The sequence below is a fragment of the Osmerus mordax genome, chromosome 11, assembly GCF_038355195.1.
Source record: "Osmerus mordax isolate fOsmMor3 chromosome 11, fOsmMor3.pri, whole genome shotgun sequence".
Taxonomy (NCBI): Eukaryota; Metazoa; Chordata; class Actinopteri; order Osmeriformes; family Osmeridae; genus Osmerus; species Osmerus mordax.
Genome location: NC_090060.1, coordinates 15473462 through 15490863, shown reverse-complemented (window position 1 = coordinate 15490863; position 17402 = coordinate 15473462). Strand labels below are relative to the sequence as shown.

The following is a 17402-nucleotide window of genomic DNA, read 5'->3' as shown; positions in this document are numbered from 1 at the left end:
ATGCTAATGAGTGAAGAGGTGATGTGTGTGTCGTGCTGATTCACACGTGTGTCGTCTGACTCACACTTCTGTGCCGTGGCACAGATATGCACACACACACACACAGCATTTATCACAAACACAAGCCATTCACTTCCAAGGTCATCCGTCATTAACCTGACTCAATCCATGACTCTTAAACTTTCCTCATTCACTGCCGAACACACATACTCCATCTCAAACACACATGTAAAGACATGTAGCAACATTCACTTCATCCCTCACATAAGGATCCTGGAGCCCTGTTCTGACCTATGACCCTCTGTTCAGATGAGAAGGTGATGGCGGACGATGAGTTCACCTGCGACCTGTTCCGCTTCCTCCAGCTGCTTTGTGAAGGCCACAACAACGGTGAGTTAGCATCCGTCCTCGAGAGGGTGACGGACCGCGCCTGTCCGTCCTCTAAATGCTCTGGTTCCGTCTGTCTGTAGACTTCCAGAACTATCTTCGCACCCAGACCGGCAGCACCACCACCATCAACATCATCATCTGCACTGTGGACTACCTGCTGCGGCTGCAGGTCAGCCAGGCTCTGTCTGTCTGTCTCTCGCTCTCTCTCTCTCTCTCTCTCTCTCTCTGTCTCTCTCTCTCTCTCTGTCTCTGTCTCTCTCTGTCTCACACACACACTTTCTCTTTCTGTCTCTCTCTCTCACACACACACTCTCTCTCTCACACTCTATCTCACAGTCTCTCTCTCTCTGTCTCTCTCTCTGTCTCTCTCTCTCTGTCTCTCTCGCTGTCCTTTTCACACTCCTATTTCTCTATCAAATGTGCTCTGTCTTTCTTACTAATTTCAAACAATAGATCATCAGGTATCTGTCTTACCCATCCGTTACAACTTCTTTATGATCCTGTCGGTTGCTCTGTAGGAGTCGATCAGTGACTTCTACTGGTACTACTCTGGGAAGGACATCATTGATGCTCCAGGCAAGAGGAACTTCTCCAAGGCCATGACGGTGGCCAAGCAGGTCTTCAACAGCTTGACTGAGTACATCCAGGTCAGAACACCCTTTTCTCTTACAGCTTCACTGCGTCTATGTAGACATGATGTCAAATGACATTTTCTAACACACACTATCTCTCTCTCTCTCTCTCTCTCTCTCTCTCTCTCTCTCTCTCTCTCTCAGGGTCCATGCACAGGGAACCAGCAGTCCCTGGCCCACAGCAGGTTGTGGGACGCGGTGGTGGGATTCCTGCATGTCTTTGCTCATATGATGATGAAGCTGGCTCAGGTATGAACCCAAACACACATCCCCAAATACAGACTCCATTAAAAGTGACATTTCATCACCAGATGACACAGATTGACAAGAATCATGTTTGTCTCGTGTTGTTGCAAAGTCATTGGAAATATCATTGCAATAAGTAAACACTTCGTCACTTCTATTTCTAATCTTCTGAATTGTTTTCCTCATGATCCCTGCAGCGTAAAGTATGTATTTATTTGATTCCTTTTTATTTTATTTTTGTTGGGCTAGTTTCCTCTCCGTTCCCTTGTGGTGGCTGCTCTTAGACAGCTTGTTTCAGCCTCTTCCCCTAGAGACAGGGCGCAGACCCCAGGAGTTACCTCAGACCTGCTGGTCTTCTGTCATCTGCTACACCAGACTCATCTCTACACTCATGCTTCGTGTCACTCAGAGTGAAACGGGGAATGACCTTACCAAATGGTTATGATTTACAAGGTTATGTTTACCCGATCTCGGACGTAGAAACAATGATTCAGGAAACCATGGGCCGAGGGTTGTTTTTTACAGACAAAACAGTTAGAGAACAAGGGCACCTACCACAATATGAATATGATTTCATCTGATCCTTCTTCCTCCTTAAAATGGTTGGATTCTTGTGACATCTGCTCCTATATCCCAAAATACAACTTACTACTTCACTTTATCGAACATTAGGTACTGACACTGTGTTAATCTGGTTTAATCCATGTTTAAGATGTGCTAGGCGTGTGCTACTATACAACATCTAACACCCCCTCCCTAAATCCTTAGTGTGCTACGGTTGGTGTGACTAACCCTGTTTGACTAACACTCACATCCTGTCTCTATGTACACCTCATTTTTGTAATAATGTTGAAGATCTCTCCCCAAAACAAGACTGGGTTGCGTTTCCCAAAAGCGTCGTAAGCTTAAGTTGATCGTAGAATCCATCGTATGATGAATCTTAGTTTTAGGGGCCGTTCTCAAAGACATCGTAGCTAAAGTGTCTCTTGAAAATTCGTAGCTCTTGAAAGCGCATGGATTAGCCTACTCCTTACGAGCATGTTTGGGAACCGCACGTAAGAAATATCGATGGTTTAGTTTTTGCTCGATCGTTGCTACGATCCATCGTTATCGGGAAACGCAGCCCAGGTTGATATAGGAATGTAGGTTTACATATGAAATGACTTGAACTGTGGTTTGACAGAAAGCAAGAGGTGCTCCGAACCATAAACCTCTCAATGATACTGTTTCTGCCATACATTTGTGATGTTAACAACCTAGGGGGAGAGATTATTCAACAGCAAAAATGAATCAAAAATGTTGATGGATAACATTTTTATTCTGATGTATAACCCTGTCAGATGCACCCCGACCCTGGACAACGAACTAGCGTAAGAATCTGTGTCTCTTTCCTCCCACGGCATCTCACCCGCAGACCGCTCACCTGCTTTATATGGCCTGCGCCTCTCATGCACTCACCTGCGTCGCGCTCTTGTCATTATGAGGACTACCCAGTCGTCCAGGGAACGGCGAACCTCAAGCCAGCTCGAGGGCTCTGAGCTCTGTAGGCACTAGACCAGGGGTGGACAACCCTGGTCCTCGAGGGGCCGCTGTCCTGCATGTTTTAGATGTTTCCCTGCTCCAGCACACCTGGTTCAAATGAATGGGCTGTTATCCAGCTCTGTGGAAGCCGGGTAATGACCATTCATTTGAATCAAGTGTGAGCTGGAGCAGGGAAACATCTAAAACATGCAGGACAGCGGCCCTCGAGGACCAGGGTTGTCCACCCCTGGTCTAGACTGTCACAGCTCCACAATGCTTTCACTGACATCCGCTGCTCATATGTGTGTTTAGGATCCCGCTCATTCACATCTCAATCCCATGCTCTCCCACTCTGATCAGTCTGCAGCAATAACAGTTTTAACTATACATCAGATATCAGATGCTCTAGATATCAGTTTGACCTATATACCGATGTAGTTGAGTTGTAACAGAGCCCTGTTTGGGGTGGAACACGTTTCCATGGGAGACGAGTGTGAGGGTCTCACCTGGAGGAAGAGGGTGTGGCTTGTAACTGGAAGATAGGATGGGCGGTCCTGATTGGGCGGTCCTGATTGGGCGGTCCTGATTGGGCGGTCCTGATTGGGCGGTCCTGATTGGGCGGTCCTGATTGGGCGGTCCTGATCACTTCTATTCAGTGGCAGGCTCCCCTCTCTCATCTCCATACCCACCACCATCTGTCTCTCTGTCAGCCTGTCTGCCTGCCTGTCTCTTCCTCTGTCTGTCTATGATGCAAATTATAACTGTTATGTAATGTTAAAAATACACATTTGTTGTTTGGAAATGCAAACCCAGGATCATTTTTGGAGTAGAACACACTCAGAGGTAAGGTGATCTCAGTCTCACCTTCTACCTCCTGTCATTTCATCACTCTGTGCCAACGCACATTTCGCTACTTTTATACTGTGCCCAGTACATGAACGTGTCTCCTTCTGTGTCTCACTCAGTTAGTGATCAGTTTGTCTAAATTAGCGGTGTCAGCGAATCTAGCATTTAGTCTTGTCAGTGAGAGTGATGACAAAAAGAAATCGATGCCACTTGCTGTTGTGTCTACCCTGAGCTGTTTTGTCACCTGATGACAGCATTCTTAACTGCTTCATAACAGCTGTTGAAATCATTCTTCCTTTTTCTCTGTGTGTGTGTGTGTTATGTATTGCAGGACTCAAGTCAGATCGGATTGTTGAAGGAGCTGCTGGATCTCCAGAAGGACATGGTGGTCATGCTGCTGTCTCTCCTCGAGGGTAAGACTAACCTCTCTCTCCCTCCTCGCTGTGGAAACATCTGTCCTACTCTTCCCGAGAACTGAGATCCCGCCTAAGACGTTAATACTCTCCTATCTCTTTGATTCACGTTGCCAGGCAACATAGTGAACGGCACCATCGCCAGGCAGATGGTGGACATGCTGGTGGAGTCCTCCAGCAACGTGGAGATGATCCTCAAGTTCTTCGACATGTTCCTCAAGCTGAAGGACATCGTGGCGTCGGACGCCTTCCGCGACTACGTGACGGACCCCCGCGGCCTCATCTCCAAGAAGGACTTCTCCAAGGCCATGGACAGCCAGAAGCAGTACTCCCCCACCGAGATCCAGTTCCTGCTCTCCTGCTCCGAGGCCGACGAGAACGAGATGATCAACTTCGAGGAGTTCGCCGACCGCTTCCAGGAACCCGCCAAGGACATCGGCTTCAACATCGCCGTGCTGCTGACCAACCTGTCCGAGCACGTCCCCCACGACACTCGTCTGCAGAACTTCCTGGAGCAGGCCGAGTGCGTGCTCATCTACTTCCGCCCCTTCCTGGGCCGCATCGAGATCATGGGTGCCAGCCGGAGGATCGAACGCATCTACTTTGAGATCAGCGAGGCCAACCGGAACCAGTGGGAGATGCCCCAGGTCCGAGAGTCCAAACGCCAGTTCATCTTCGACGTGGTCAACGACGGGGCCGAGAGCGAGAAGATGGAGCTCTTTGTGAACTTCTGCGAGGACACCATCTTTGAGATGAACATCGCCTCGCAGATCTCCGAGCAAGAGGAAGGGACGGGGGAGGAGGAGGACGAGGAGGAGGAGGAGGAAGGCGGAGGGGGCGGCGGAGGGAGCGGCGGAGACGGCGGCGATGGCGACGACGCCAACGGCGAGGAGGCGCCCCCGGAATCCAGCTCGGCGTTCGCCGACTTCCTGAAGAGCGTGGTGAACTTCTTCAACATGTTCACCTTCCGGAACTTGCGTCGCCGTTACCGCAAGCTGAGGAAGATGACGCTGAAGGACATGGTGGTGGGCCTGGTCACCTTCGTCTACACCATCCTGATGGGCATCATGATCTTCATCTACAGCGTGTGCAAGGGCTTCTTCGTGCTCATCTGGAACACGCTGTTCGGAGGGGGCCTGGTGGAGGGGGCCAAGAAGATCACGGTGACGGAGCTCCTGGCGGACATGCCGGACCCCACGCAGGATGAGGTTCACGGGGATCTGCCACCCGAGCCGGGGATCCGAGAGATCCAAGAGGCTGACGGAACCACGGATCACCTGGACTCGGGCGGAGGCGAGGAAGAGGAGGAGGATAGCGAGGAGAAGGAGGGAGGGCGAATGCCCGGCTTCGACCACCCCGGGGGGCTAGGTGACTTCGGGGAGACTTCCACGGTGGAGCCCCCGACCCCGGAGGGTACCCCCCTGCTGAAAAGGAAACTGGTGAGGCGACTTTTGAAACGTTTCCTCTGCAGAGCTAAGCAGTGGTGTGTGTGTTTGTGTCGGCCGCTCATAGTATGTTCTTGTAGCTGGAAGCTGCCGCTGGAGAAAATGGTGCGCGAGAGGGAGAAGGAGAGGCTGAGGTAGAACCTGAACCAGAGGAGGAGGTGCCTCCAGAGCCGGAGAAAGCAGAGTGAGTATTCTCTTCAGCTTGATCTTCTCTCTCACTCTTGTGCCATTTTCTGTACTTTCTGGGGGTATAAACATTCTGACAAGCCACCCTCTCATGCCTCTTATCTCCCTCAGCACCGAGAATGGAGAGAAGGCAGAGAAGGAGCCAGAAGCAGAGGTCAAAGAGGAGGAACCTGAGGTGAAGGAGAAGGTGAAGCCCAAGACCAAGAAAGACAAGAAATCGGAAGAGGGCTTTGAGCTCTGGAACGAGCTGGAGATCCAGAGGATCAAATTCATGGTAAATGATCTCTTCCTGGTGGCTTCCTGGTGTTTTCCTATTGGATGAGTGGCTTCCTGGTGTTTTCTTATTGGATGAGTGGCTTCCTGGTGTTATCCTATTGGATGAGTGGCTTCCTGGTATTTTCCTATTGGATGAGAACTGTTAGTAGCATATAAACATGTGTCTATTTCCTGTCATTGAAATGAACCCCTGCGTGCGGAATGCATTTGATTGGGTTTAACAAGATGGTATACCTCTCTCTTGTCTCATAGAACTACCTGTCTCGTAACTTCTACAACCTTCGCTTCCTGGCTCTGTTCATCGCCTTCGCTCTCAACTTCATCCTGCTCTTCTACAAGGTCAGTCCTGGAGACTCTCCTGGTCTGTTTTACTGTCAAGTTAAGATGGTGCTCGATCAAACTGGAATGGCACAGTATAGACATGTTCACCGTCCTTTTAATGCCATCAAATATGGGTGCCTCTCTTTCCCTGCTCTCTCTCTCTCTCTCTCTCTCTCTCTCTCTCTCTCTCTCTCTCTCTCTCTCTCTCTCTCTCTCTCTCTCTCTCTCTCTCTCTCTCTCTCCCCTCTCTCCCTCTCTCTTCTTTCCCTTTCTCTTTCCCTATGTCTCTCTCTCTGTCTCTCCAGGTGTCTGACAGCCCCAGAGGCGAGGAGGACTATGAGGGCTCTTCCATGTTTGAGGGGTCGGGCCTGTTTGAAGGAGGGTCTGGGGGCGGAGACGATGACGGGGGTTCTGGAATGGAGGAAGAGGGCGAGGAGGAGGAGGAGGAGGGCCCGGTCTACTTCTTCCTGGAGGAAAGAACAGGCTACATGCAGCCCACCATGTCCTTCCTGTCCATCTTCCACACCGTCATCGCCTTCCTCTGCATCATCGGCTACAACTGTCTCAAGGTTCGCCGCTTTTCTCATACCTGAAATCGGACGCTTCTGATGCTAACCCTAACCCTAACCAATGTGCTTGTCCCTGAAACCCAAATGTGCGCTCAACCCCACCCTCACGGTTTTTGCGTCTGTTCTCTTAGGTGCCTCTCGTCATCTTCAAGAGGGAGAAGGAGCTGGCGAGGAAGCTGGAGTTTGATGGTCTGTATGTGACGGAGCAGCCAGAGGATGATGACATCAAGGGCCAGTGGGACCGACTGGTTCTCAACACCCCGTAAGACTCTCATCTCTCGGGACGGAGTAGGTTGCGGAACAGTTTTCCTGGAACTAAGCGTACTAGCATTCTAACCCTGGTGTTTTCCATTCCTTGTAGGTCATTCCCCAACAATTACTGGGACAAGTTTGTTAAAAGAAAGGTAGGTGGCTTGAACAGTGTTCGGTGCTTACTTTACTTATCGTGCAATGCTAAGACTCTTCTTTATTGGACAACAAAGAAATGTATCACTATTATGTGACGAATGTGTGTGTCTGTGTGTGCGTAGGTTTTGGAAAAGTATGGCGACATCTACGGCAGAGAGAGGATCGCTGAGTTGCTGGGTATGGACCTGGCCTCGCTGGACGTCAGCGCCATGACTCACGAGAAGAAACACGAGCCTGACAGCTCCATGTTCAGCTGGTACACACACTCCTCCACTCTAGTCCTCGATTATGTTGTTGTTCTTATGATGTGTGACGTACGTGTTCAGTATGGACAGTTTCTTACAATGCAAGACAAACGTTGTTGTTTTTCTCTTTAGGGTTACGTCCATTGACATCAAATACCAGATCTGGAAGTTTGGTGTTATTTTCACAGACAATGTGAGTTGAGGGATTGGGACTTAGTCTGGCCAGTGAGTTCAGCTTCTGTGTTGTCAATTGTCTGATTGGACAGGCGACAGGTAGTCACCTCCGCTTCTCTGTGTTGCCAGACGTTCCTGTACCTGGTGTGGTACACGGTCATGTCTGTCCTGGGACACTACAACAACTTCTTCTTCGCTGCCCACCTGCTGGACATTGCCATGGGCGTCAAAACCCTGCGCACCATCCTGTCCTCTGTCACCCACAACGGCAAACAGGTACCCAGGGAGTAAGGTGGCTGAGCGGTTAGGGAAGCGGGCTAGTAATCAGAAGGTTGCCAGTTCGATTCCCGGCTGTGCCAAATGACGTTGTGTCCTTGGGCAAGGCACTTCACCCTACTTGCCTTGGGGGGAATGTCCTTGTACTTACTGTAAGTCGCTCTGGATAAGAGCGTCTGCTAAATGACTAAAATGTAAATGTGTACCCGCCCACCTCTCCGCCATACGGCAACAGATATCGACCTCATCCATGGCATGAACGGCTGTGTACCCAAAGCTTCGATGATATTTCTCACAGGAATTTAATACGAATATTTTAAGAATAATCACCAGAATGTGAAGTAAGAGTGAGAGATATTGTGTGATACTAAACGGGCCCCTGGCTTTCCTCTGTGTCAGTTGATGATGACGGTGGGTCTGCTGGCCGTGGTCGTCTACCTGTACACCGTGGTGGCCTTCAACTTCTTCCGCAAGTTCTACAACATGAGCGAGGACGAGGACGAGCCGGACATGAAGTGTGACGACATGATGACAGTGAGCGGAGAACGGGAACTTGACCTCTGACACATGGGAAAGTGTGTGTGAGGAAGTGTTGATTCCAACCTCTTGCCCCCCCTTTCTTTCCTCCAGTGTTACCTCTTCCACATGTACGTTGGCGTGCGTGCCGGCGGGGGGATAGGAGACGAGATCGAGGACCCGGCCGGGGACGAGTACGAGCTGTACCGCGTGGTCTTTGACATCACCTTCTTCTTCTTTGTCATCGTCATCCTGCTGGCCATCATCCAGGGTAGGTCTGGTGTACAGAGGGGTTGGGTCTGGTGTACAGAGGGGGTGGGTCTGGTGTACAGAGGGGGTGGGTCTGGTGTACAGAGGGGGTAGGTCTGGTGTACATAGAGGGTGGGTCTGGTGTACATAGAGGGTCGGTCTGGTGTACATAGAGGGTGGGTCTGGTGTACATAGAGGGTGGGTCTGGTGTACATAGAGGGTGGGTCTGGTGTACATAGAGGGTGGGTCTGGTGTACATAGAGGGTGGGTCTGGTGTACATAGAGGGTGGGTCTGGTGTACATAGAGGGTAGGTCTGGTGTACATAGAGGGTGGGTCTGGTGTACATAGAGGGTGGGTCTGGTGTACATAGAGGGTAGGTCTGGTGTACATAGAGGGTCGGTCTGGTGTACATAGAGGGTGGGTCTGGTGTACATAGAGGGTGGGTCTGGTGTACATAGAGGGTGGGTCTGGTGTACATAGAGGGTGGGTCTGGTGTACATAGAGGGTGGGTCTGGTGTACATAGAGGGTGGGTCTGGTGTACAGAGGGGTTATGGACACGGCAAATAAAGCGTGTGCAGACTAACCGGGAATGGTGTGTGTATGTGTGTCAATTTGATAGGTTTGATCATTGATGCCTTTGGAGAGCTGAGAGACCAACAGGAGCAGGTCAGAGAGAACATGGAGGTAAGACCACCTGAGATACCCGTACCGTTAGAATGATCAGGTGATAGATTAGAGCTGCCCAAGCATGTCAAATTCAACCGACCTTCTCCCCCCCCCAGACTCAGTGCTTCATCTGTGGAATCGGAAGCGACTATTTTGATTCAACTCCGCACGGCTTTGAGACACACACCTTGGAGGAGCATAACTTAGCCAACTACATGTGAGTAGTTCTTACAATATAGCTGTGTGTGTGTGTGTGTGTGTGTGTGTGTCTGTAGCTAATGTTACCCTTGCTCTTTTTTCCGACAGGTTCTTCCTGATGTATCTAATCAACAAAGATGAAACGGAACACACCGGACAGGTAAATGTCCAACTTCTTACTTTTTAGGTCCTTTTTTGGTTCTCTGTTGAAAACCTGTTTTATTCTTGTCTCTGTTATCTTGTCACTTTTATATGGTTTTACATGCCATCTTTGGACAATTTCAGTATCTTCCCTCTTTACTTTCTCCCTCCTTCCCTCCCTTTCTCCCTTCCTTGCTCCCTCCACCAGGAGTCGTACGTGTGGAAGATGTACTCGGAGCGATGTTGGGACTTCTTCCCGGCTGGAGACTGTTTTAGGAAGCAGTATGAGGATCAGCTGAGCTAGAGTCCTGCTCTGAGCTGTGTGTGTGGGGGGGAAGAGAGCTGAGAGACAGAGAGAGAGGAGGAGGTGGATTTAAGAAAGGTTTATCTGTTGGGTGTAAACACTTGGGCTGTAGGCCAAACATTTTCCTCTGATCTCTCCTCCCGTGACAGCATACACACTTTAAGCAGACACTATTGTACTCCAGGAAACAGTATTTGAATTGATTTGACCTTTGTGGGGAAACTGATGAGACAATTGAGTTTTAGAGAGAGGAAGAATCTTGAGGCATTTGAAGGGTGTAAATACACTTCCTGGTCTTTTTCTGTGTGAAAACATTGCTTCTTTTGACGAACATCCTGAGAGAACCTAGGCATGGACTTGACTCCAAGTGCACACAAACACACCAGGCACACACATAACACTTACATTATGCAGAATACGAGCACACACACACACACAACACTGCCTTTTTCTATCTCTGTTGCTGCACATGTTATAGTGCCTCCCGAAAAGAAACACGCTTTGCTTCACGTAAAGGTTTTATATAGTGATGGTTTAGCATCACCATGCTTGTTAAACTTAGTACTAGAATGAATACAGTTTAGCCTACTTACGCTAATGCCTTTTTTGAGTTTTCTATGTACTTACCTCTGTCATGTTCGAAGTAATAGTGCTGTCCTTTTTTTAGGCTTTTTAAGAAGTGCTTTAAAATGTGGGTGGATTCCCCTCCCTGCAGTGCCTCTTCTGTCCCCTAGGGCGCAGTCACACACTCAAGGCCTCTCTGTCTCTCTCCTCTTCTCTCTCTGGCTCTCTGACCATGTTCCAGTGATGGAACCATTATCGGAACCTTGCGTGTTCTTGCTTACACGACCTAAGGGACAGGTTCTATGTCTTTCTACGATCGGATGTGGATGAAAATCGGAGGTTGTGACAAACCAGTTTGCACTCTGAAGTCTTACAATGCATGCGGTCCTTGGTGAAGCTGTGCGTTTTGCGTTTCAGGCGTCAAAGTGACACACACAGAAGGATGGCAGGATTATTTATTGTTATTGATCCACTCCTCCTTCTGAAGAGAATTCTTATAGGTCCGTTTGTACTGATACCTGATGCACAGATATGTTTTATCAGTGTGTTGATATAAGTTATGAATGTATTTAATGTATGCAGTGTGGCCGATGTGTCATCTGTACACCTCGATAAGGACTAGGCTACAATACTTGGATGCTGGTTGAAGAAGTAATGTATTCTAACACCCTATATATACTTCTTTGTTTCTTTAGAGCTTTGAAATACTGAAACAGTCTAAGCTGCTTTGGTCAAAGTCAATATTGTATGTGTAACTTTATTTAATTTTTTGGGGGGGAAATGAGAATGGAATGAACACAAAGACAATGACCGGTTTGCAGTCAGAACGGTAAAGACTCGCTTTTGTGGTTTATTTGTATTTTCTTCGCAGATTAGATTTTTATGATAGTCGGTTTTAGGAACACTGCGCATATTGTTTATTTTTATCAGTCAAGCAAGTCATGTGTGATGTGTTGATCTCAGTTCTGTAACATGTTGCCATGGTTCCTGTGACACTCCTTTACTCACACATACAAACAGAAACACTCTTTCTCTCGGTTGTGAGTTATGATGTCAGTCTGACTCCTTGTGTTTGAGAGGGATTTTGTGGCGCTGTGTTTGTTTGGTCTGGAGTGTGTAACCACAAGTGTGTGTGATGTGCAGAAGGCTTTAGTCTGTAGCTGAACAGAGATCACCTATTTACACCTGGCTGAGAGGCTATGCGACTGAATCCTGTGTTTCAATACAGAATAAACAGATTATTTTAAGATGATTTGGCGAATTCATCCTTCTTTTGTTCATGTGTTTGAGTGTGGGCATTTATACAACATTGTGTAAGCGTGTAGGGGTATCTTCCTAGAAAAGGATAGGGTGTGCCTTCTCAGGACCCATGTCAAGTTAATCATTAGTATAACCTAAAGAGTTTCACCCTGAAGGATTTCAATACGTTCAAGACAAAGTGAATGTACATTCAGTATTTCACCACCATTGGACCACACCAGAGAACACAAGCGTAGGACCACAGGAACTTAAAGTAACTGGCGGCTGGGAACCACCTTTATCTCTTGACCTAACTATCTTATTCAAATACTTCAACTACATTGTAAATGCTTTAAATGACCACGGTTACACCTATGATTGATTATGACGAGAGGTGTATCCTTTGTAGACCACTTTACATGTCATATACTTTCAACACACTGTACACAGAGTAACAGATAAGGACTACATGTGTACCAAAGGAGTCTTGGGCAGTTTGCTTCTAGCAGACAGCCATGTCTGGTTCTGTACCTGAATCAAAACTCAGAGAAACCCCCACCCTGACACACAGTCACCTGTGTAATTGAAAGAGATTAGCCAGTTCTGATCACATGCTGGACTCATGCACATCTGTCCCTGGGCTTGTGATTGGCTTAACCCCTCCATCCTCATGGCCGTGTAGCGCCACTCGCAGACTTGCAGGTCTCTCGCTCCCTCCCTCTGCCTCTCCCTTTCCTTTCCTCGCTCTCCCCCACCCCGCCCCCACACTATGGCAGCTGCCCCTCCCTCGGGTCTGTTCTGTATAAGACGAGCCTCCCTGCTGTAGGAGCTTCCTGGTCCCAGTACCTCCGTCCTCCAGCTGCGTCTCCGTCCGTCCGTCTCTGCCGCCATGTTTGTTGCCCCTCCAGGCTACCAGCCTGTGTACAGCCCTGTGAGTACCCCTGCTTGTGTGTGTGGTGTTCACCTGGTGTCTGACTAGGCGGTTGGTCACGGACGTGTTTCTTCAGCTCTTTGGAAGTCCAGGACATGTGTTACACTAAGGGACGCGCTGGCATCCAGGCACTTGAAATATTCATCAGCAGACATTAGAAGGTATTCGGTGCCGTTCACAGATAACTGAATGGTGTGCGTGTGTGTGTGTGTGTATGTGTGTGCGTGTGTGTGTGGTACAGAGCATCCCGTATGTGGGTCCCATCTATGGAGGTCTGAGAGCTGGGATGTCTATCTACATCCAGGGGTCTATTCCTCACCACATCACCAGGTGAGAACACACAGGCCGGAGCAAACAACACACCTGACCCGTGGGGAAATCCTTAACAAGGTTTTGTTCGAGTTAATCCCTAAAGTGGATGGGAAAATTATACAACAGGTAAGATTCGAAAATGAAGATTAAATTAAACCTTGTGGAAGAGCGCCTGTGAGGAACTGAAGAGGTGTTAATGAAAGATTTTTTGAGACTGCGTGAGGTGAGTCAGACGACCCTGGTTCCATCCCTGAAATGGGAAAGTGAGGGATGAAGATTACCCCAAAACCTAACCCTGAGATACGAAGGCCACAGGCAGTCAATTCTTTATTGAATGCAGCATTGCCTTCAAATGTGGAATAAAACGGACCTTGTGTTGCTTCAACCCTGTTTAGTACACAGAGAATAAGAGGTGAGCTGAGTAATTACTCAGCCTTACTGTAAGTCGCTCTGGATAAGAGCGCCTGCTAAATGACTAAATGTAAATGTAATTATCACATGGTGATTATCGTCTAGCATTGAAATAACATTATTTTCCTCGACCTGTCGATCTTGCATTTCAACTGAAGGCGTGACCTGGTCCTATCTCAGGCAGGGCAGGGTTGTGTAACTTTTTAAAGGAGACCATTAGCACACAGGAACCTCTTTATCAGTAGCTTGTCCCTCTGTGTGTTCTACGTTTTCAGGAACCGTGATGGTTTGGTTGCCTAGCAAAGCTGCTGTATCAATGCCCTTGGACGTTCTGTACAAAACAAACATTTGACCAGATCTTTAATTTCAAATGTAGAAGTTGTAGTTAACGAAGTTCTTTCCCTGAAAAGTAAACCATAAACACTGAACTATAGTTCAACAATCTATAGCTTGCTCTCTGTCGTCACCCTACAGGTTCACGTTGAATCTGCAGTGTGGGGAGTTTGAGGGAACTGACATCGCAGTCCACATCAACCCACGATTTGACGGTTGGGACAAGGTGGTTTTTAACAGCTTCCAAAATGGATCCTGGGGTTCAGAGGACAAAACCCATGACATGCCGTTCAAGAAGGGCGAGGCCTTCGAGATGGTCATCGTGGTCACTGTTGAGGGATACCAGGTAAAGGACGGGGAATGTGTGTGTTTCCCCGTGCATTCCTGTGTTCTAGGTGTGTTTAATTTTTTATTTTATTTTTTGAGAGACCGGCATTGGCAGTAATATTTTGTTGTTGTGTTGCAGTTTAAAGTGAATGGACGAGACTTCCACTCTTTCAGCCATTGTATTCCTGTGGAGCGAGTGTGTGCCCTGTCTATCGCAGGCGACGTGGCCATTCAGACAATTAACGTCATGGGGGTGAGCTGATAATGTAACGCTACAATCGCTAAGCAGCAAGCTTTGGGCGCCGGCGGCACGGAAATTGAATCGTCATGAATCATTAGGTGCTTTAATGGCTTTTGCTTTCATGCCAGGGTGCTAAAGGACAAGTGAATAAATATCCAGGAGGGAGAGGAGTGAGTATATTTAAAGAGAGAGAGAGAAAGAAACGGGGAAGAAAAGATAAGAAAGATAGAGACCAAAATATTTCAGTGTAATATCCACACCATTCTAACAGCACCTGTATTCCCCAGGGTGGAGGAGGAATGGGTGGATACCCAGCAGGGGGAATGGGTGGAGGCATGGGTGGATACCCAGCAGGGGGAATGGGTGGAGGCATGGTAGGTGACATGACTATGGGAGCTAACTCTACTTAAGAAGATGTTGTTTGTCTTGGTGCCACTGCTCACATGATTGGACATTCTTCTTTTCTTGCTTTTTCAACAGGGTGGATACCCTGGTGGAACGGGGGTATGTTGGTTCTGTAGATACTGTATGTGTAAAAAAAGCTTGCTTTTTCTTCCAGCGTGATGGATATCAACAAGACATCCTAATATCCCTCTCTCTCTCTTATGGTCCTCCAGGGAGGATACCCAGCAGGAGGCATGGGAGGAGGCATGGGAAGAGGCATGGGAGGAGGCATGGGAGGAGGCATGGGAGGAGGCATGGTAGGTGACATGGGAGGAGGCATGGGAGGAGGCATGGGAAGAGGCATGGGAGGAGGCATGGGAGGAGGCATGGTAGGTGACATGGGAGGAGGCATGGGAGGAGGCATGGGAGGAGGCATGGGAGGAGACATGGGAGGAGGCATGGGAGGAGGCATGGGAGGAGGCATGGGAGGAGACATGGGAGGAGGCATGGGAGGAGGCATGGTAGGTGACATGGGAGGAGGCATCGGAGGAGACATGGGAGGAGGCATGGGAGGAGGCATGGGAGGAGGCATGGGAGGAGGCATGGTAGGTGACATGGGAGGAGGCATGGGAGGAGACATGGGAGGAGGCATGGGAGGAGGCATGGGAGGAGGCATGGGAGGAGGCATGGGAGGAGACATGGGAGGAGGCATGGGAGGAGACATGGGAGGAGGCATGGTAGGTGACATGGGAGGAGGCATGGGAGGAGACATGGGAGGAGGCATGGGAGGAGGCATGGGGGTAAGCTCCAAGCACTGTTCTATAATTTCTCCCTACCCCATGTTGCAGTGATTGTGACCTGATGCTTGTGTTCTCTTACAGGGAGGCTATCCCGGTGAAATGGGGGTAAGTTTGTCGCCACCAGGTGTGAGTGTATGCATACTGTTTGTTTAATGTCTGGATGGAGGTTTGTAATGCCCTCATGTCGTTATCAGGGAGGAGGTGGCTATCCAGGTCAGAACCTGCCGGTAAGAAACAGTGCTGGAAATATTGACAAATGAATGAATGAATGAGGCAATTGCAATCTGAAGTATTTTTCTGGTTTTCAGGTTATGGGTGGACAACCAAGGTATAACCCTGTGAGTAACTCTTCAAGAGAAAGTTTTCATATTGTGTTCAGCGTGCAGCTCCAGGGGAGTGCAGGCTGTGAGTGGACTGACTGTTCTGTGTGTGTTGCCAGCCCATCCCTTACTGTGAACCCATCCCAGGAGGGATGTCCTCCAAGAGAACCATTGTGATCAGGGGCATGGTGCCCATCGGAGCAGACAGGTGTGTGTATGTGTGAACAAGTGTGAGAAAGAGAGAAACAAACAAACAAAAACTAACAAATCGTCCTATGTATTTTTTTTTTGTGTCCATGGTACAGGTTCAGTGTCAACTTCAAGGTGTCCAGCTCCGGGGAAGTTGCCTTCCACATGAATCCCAGAGTGAGAGAGGGGGTGGTGATCAGGAACAGCATGATCGGGGGCAGCTGGGGGCAGGAGGAGAGAGAGCTCAGCCTCAACCCTTTCCTGGAGGGGCAGTACTTTGACGTAAGTCTGTTTGCCTGTCTCTCTGCCTGTCTGTCTGTCCTTCTGTCTGTCTGTCCTTATGTCTGTCGGTCCTTCTGCCTGTCTCTCTGCCTGTCTGTCTGTCCTTCTGTCTGTCTCTCTGCCTGTCTCTCTGCCTGTCTGTCTGTCCTTCTGTCTGTCTGTCCTTCTGCCTGTCTCTCTGCCTGTCTGTCTGTCATTCTGTCTGTCTGACCTTCTGTCTGTCTGTCCTTCTGTCTGTCTGTCCTTCTGCCTGTCTCTCTGCCTGTCTGTCTGCCTGTCTCTCTGCCTGTCTGTCCTTCTGTCTGTCTGTCCTTCTGCCTTTCTCTCTGCCTGCCTGCCTCTCTGCCTGTCTCTCTGCCTGTCTGTCTGTATCTCTGCCTGTCTCTCTGCCTGTCTCTCTGCCTGTCTCTCTGCCTGCCTGCCTGTCTCTCTGCCTGCCTGTCTCTCTGCCTGCCTGCCTGTCTCTCTGTCTGCCTGTCTGTTTGCCTGTCTGTCTGTCTGCCTGTCTCTGCCTGCCTGTCTGTCTGCCTCACACGTCTTCCTGCCTGTCTCTCTGCCTCTCTGCCTGTCTGTCTGTCTGTCTGCCTGTCTCTCACACGTCTTCCTGCCTGTCTCTCTGCCTGTCTCTCTGCCTGTCTGTCTGCCTGCCTCTCACATGTCTTCCTGCCTTCCTCAGATGTCCATCCGCTGTGGTAACCAGAGGTATAAGGTGTTTGTGAATGGGCAGCACATGTGCGACTTCTTCCATCGCTACCAGGCCTTCAACCAGGTAGACATGCTGGAGCTCAATGGAGATGTCCAAATCTCCTACGTCCACTTCTAATGCTGCATCTCTGAACACCTGTTCATATAGCCATAACTTAATCACTCAGCCTTCTAGGAAAAATGTTTTTTGTGTATATCCTGGGTTTTCATCAGACTAGAAGTTTCTGTTGTATCAGTTTGAAAAACAGGCTTGTATGTTTCTTTAAGCAAACAGGATGAATAAACTTTGTGTCCTGGATGTCTGCATCTCTTCATGTGTCAGTTACACGGTATATATATT

At 48.9% G+C, this 17402-nt stretch overlaps 2 protein-coding genes across 2 annotated transcripts in view; both read left to right on the top strand.

The window, feature by feature from the left end:
- Positions 1–11840, top strand: part of ryr1b (ryanodine receptor 1b (skeletal)) — a 55625-nt gene extending 43785 nt beyond the window's left edge. Inside the window, exons 80-100 of the mRNA XM_067246752.1 lie at positions 291–390; positions 471–559; positions 909–1037; positions 1167–1271; positions 3967–4048; positions 4166–5487; positions 5574–5677; positions 5791–5953; positions 6208–6294; positions 6582–6845; positions 6977–7107; positions 7207–7249; positions 7376–7509; positions 7631–7691; positions 7802–7948; positions 8348–8482; positions 8579–8735; positions 9335–9399; positions 9498–9598; positions 9688–9739; positions 9929–11840. Coding sequence (XP_067102853.1) covers positions 291–390; positions 471–559; positions 909–1037; positions 1167–1271; positions 3967–4048; positions 4166–5487; positions 5574–5677; positions 5791–5953; positions 6208–6294; positions 6582–6845; positions 6977–7107; positions 7207–7249; positions 7376–7509; positions 7631–7691; positions 7802–7948; positions 8348–8482; positions 8579–8735; positions 9335–9399; positions 9498–9598; positions 9688–9739; positions 9929–10024 — 3567 coding nt within the window. The 3' untranslated portion in view covers positions 10025–11840. The remainder of the gene's footprint in view (positions 1–290; positions 391–470; positions 560–908; positions 1038–1166; positions 1272–3966; positions 4049–4165; positions 5488–5573; positions 5678–5790; positions 5954–6207; positions 6295–6581; positions 6846–6976; positions 7108–7206; positions 7250–7375; positions 7510–7630; positions 7692–7801; positions 7949–8347; positions 8483–8578; positions 8736–9334; positions 9400–9497; positions 9599–9687; positions 9740–9928) is intronic.
- An 865-nt stretch (positions 11841–12705) lies between these two features.
- On the top strand, positions 12706–17375 carry LOC136951784 (galectin-4-like). The gene is made up of 14 exons (XM_067246385.1): positions 12706–12758; positions 13000–13088; positions 13956–14160; positions 14281–14394; positions 14511–14552; positions 14670–14756; positions 14863–14886; positions 15000–15042; positions 15652–15671; positions 15761–15793; positions 15875–15904; positions 16006–16094; positions 16192–16357; positions 17034–17375. Exons 1-14 carry the CDS (start codon positions 12717–12719, stop codon positions 17178–17180), a joined length of 1131 nt encoding a protein of 376 aa, XP_067102486.1. The 5' UTR covers positions 12706–12716; the 3' UTR covers positions 17181–17375.
- The last annotated feature ends 27 nt before the right edge of the window (positions 17376–17402 follow it).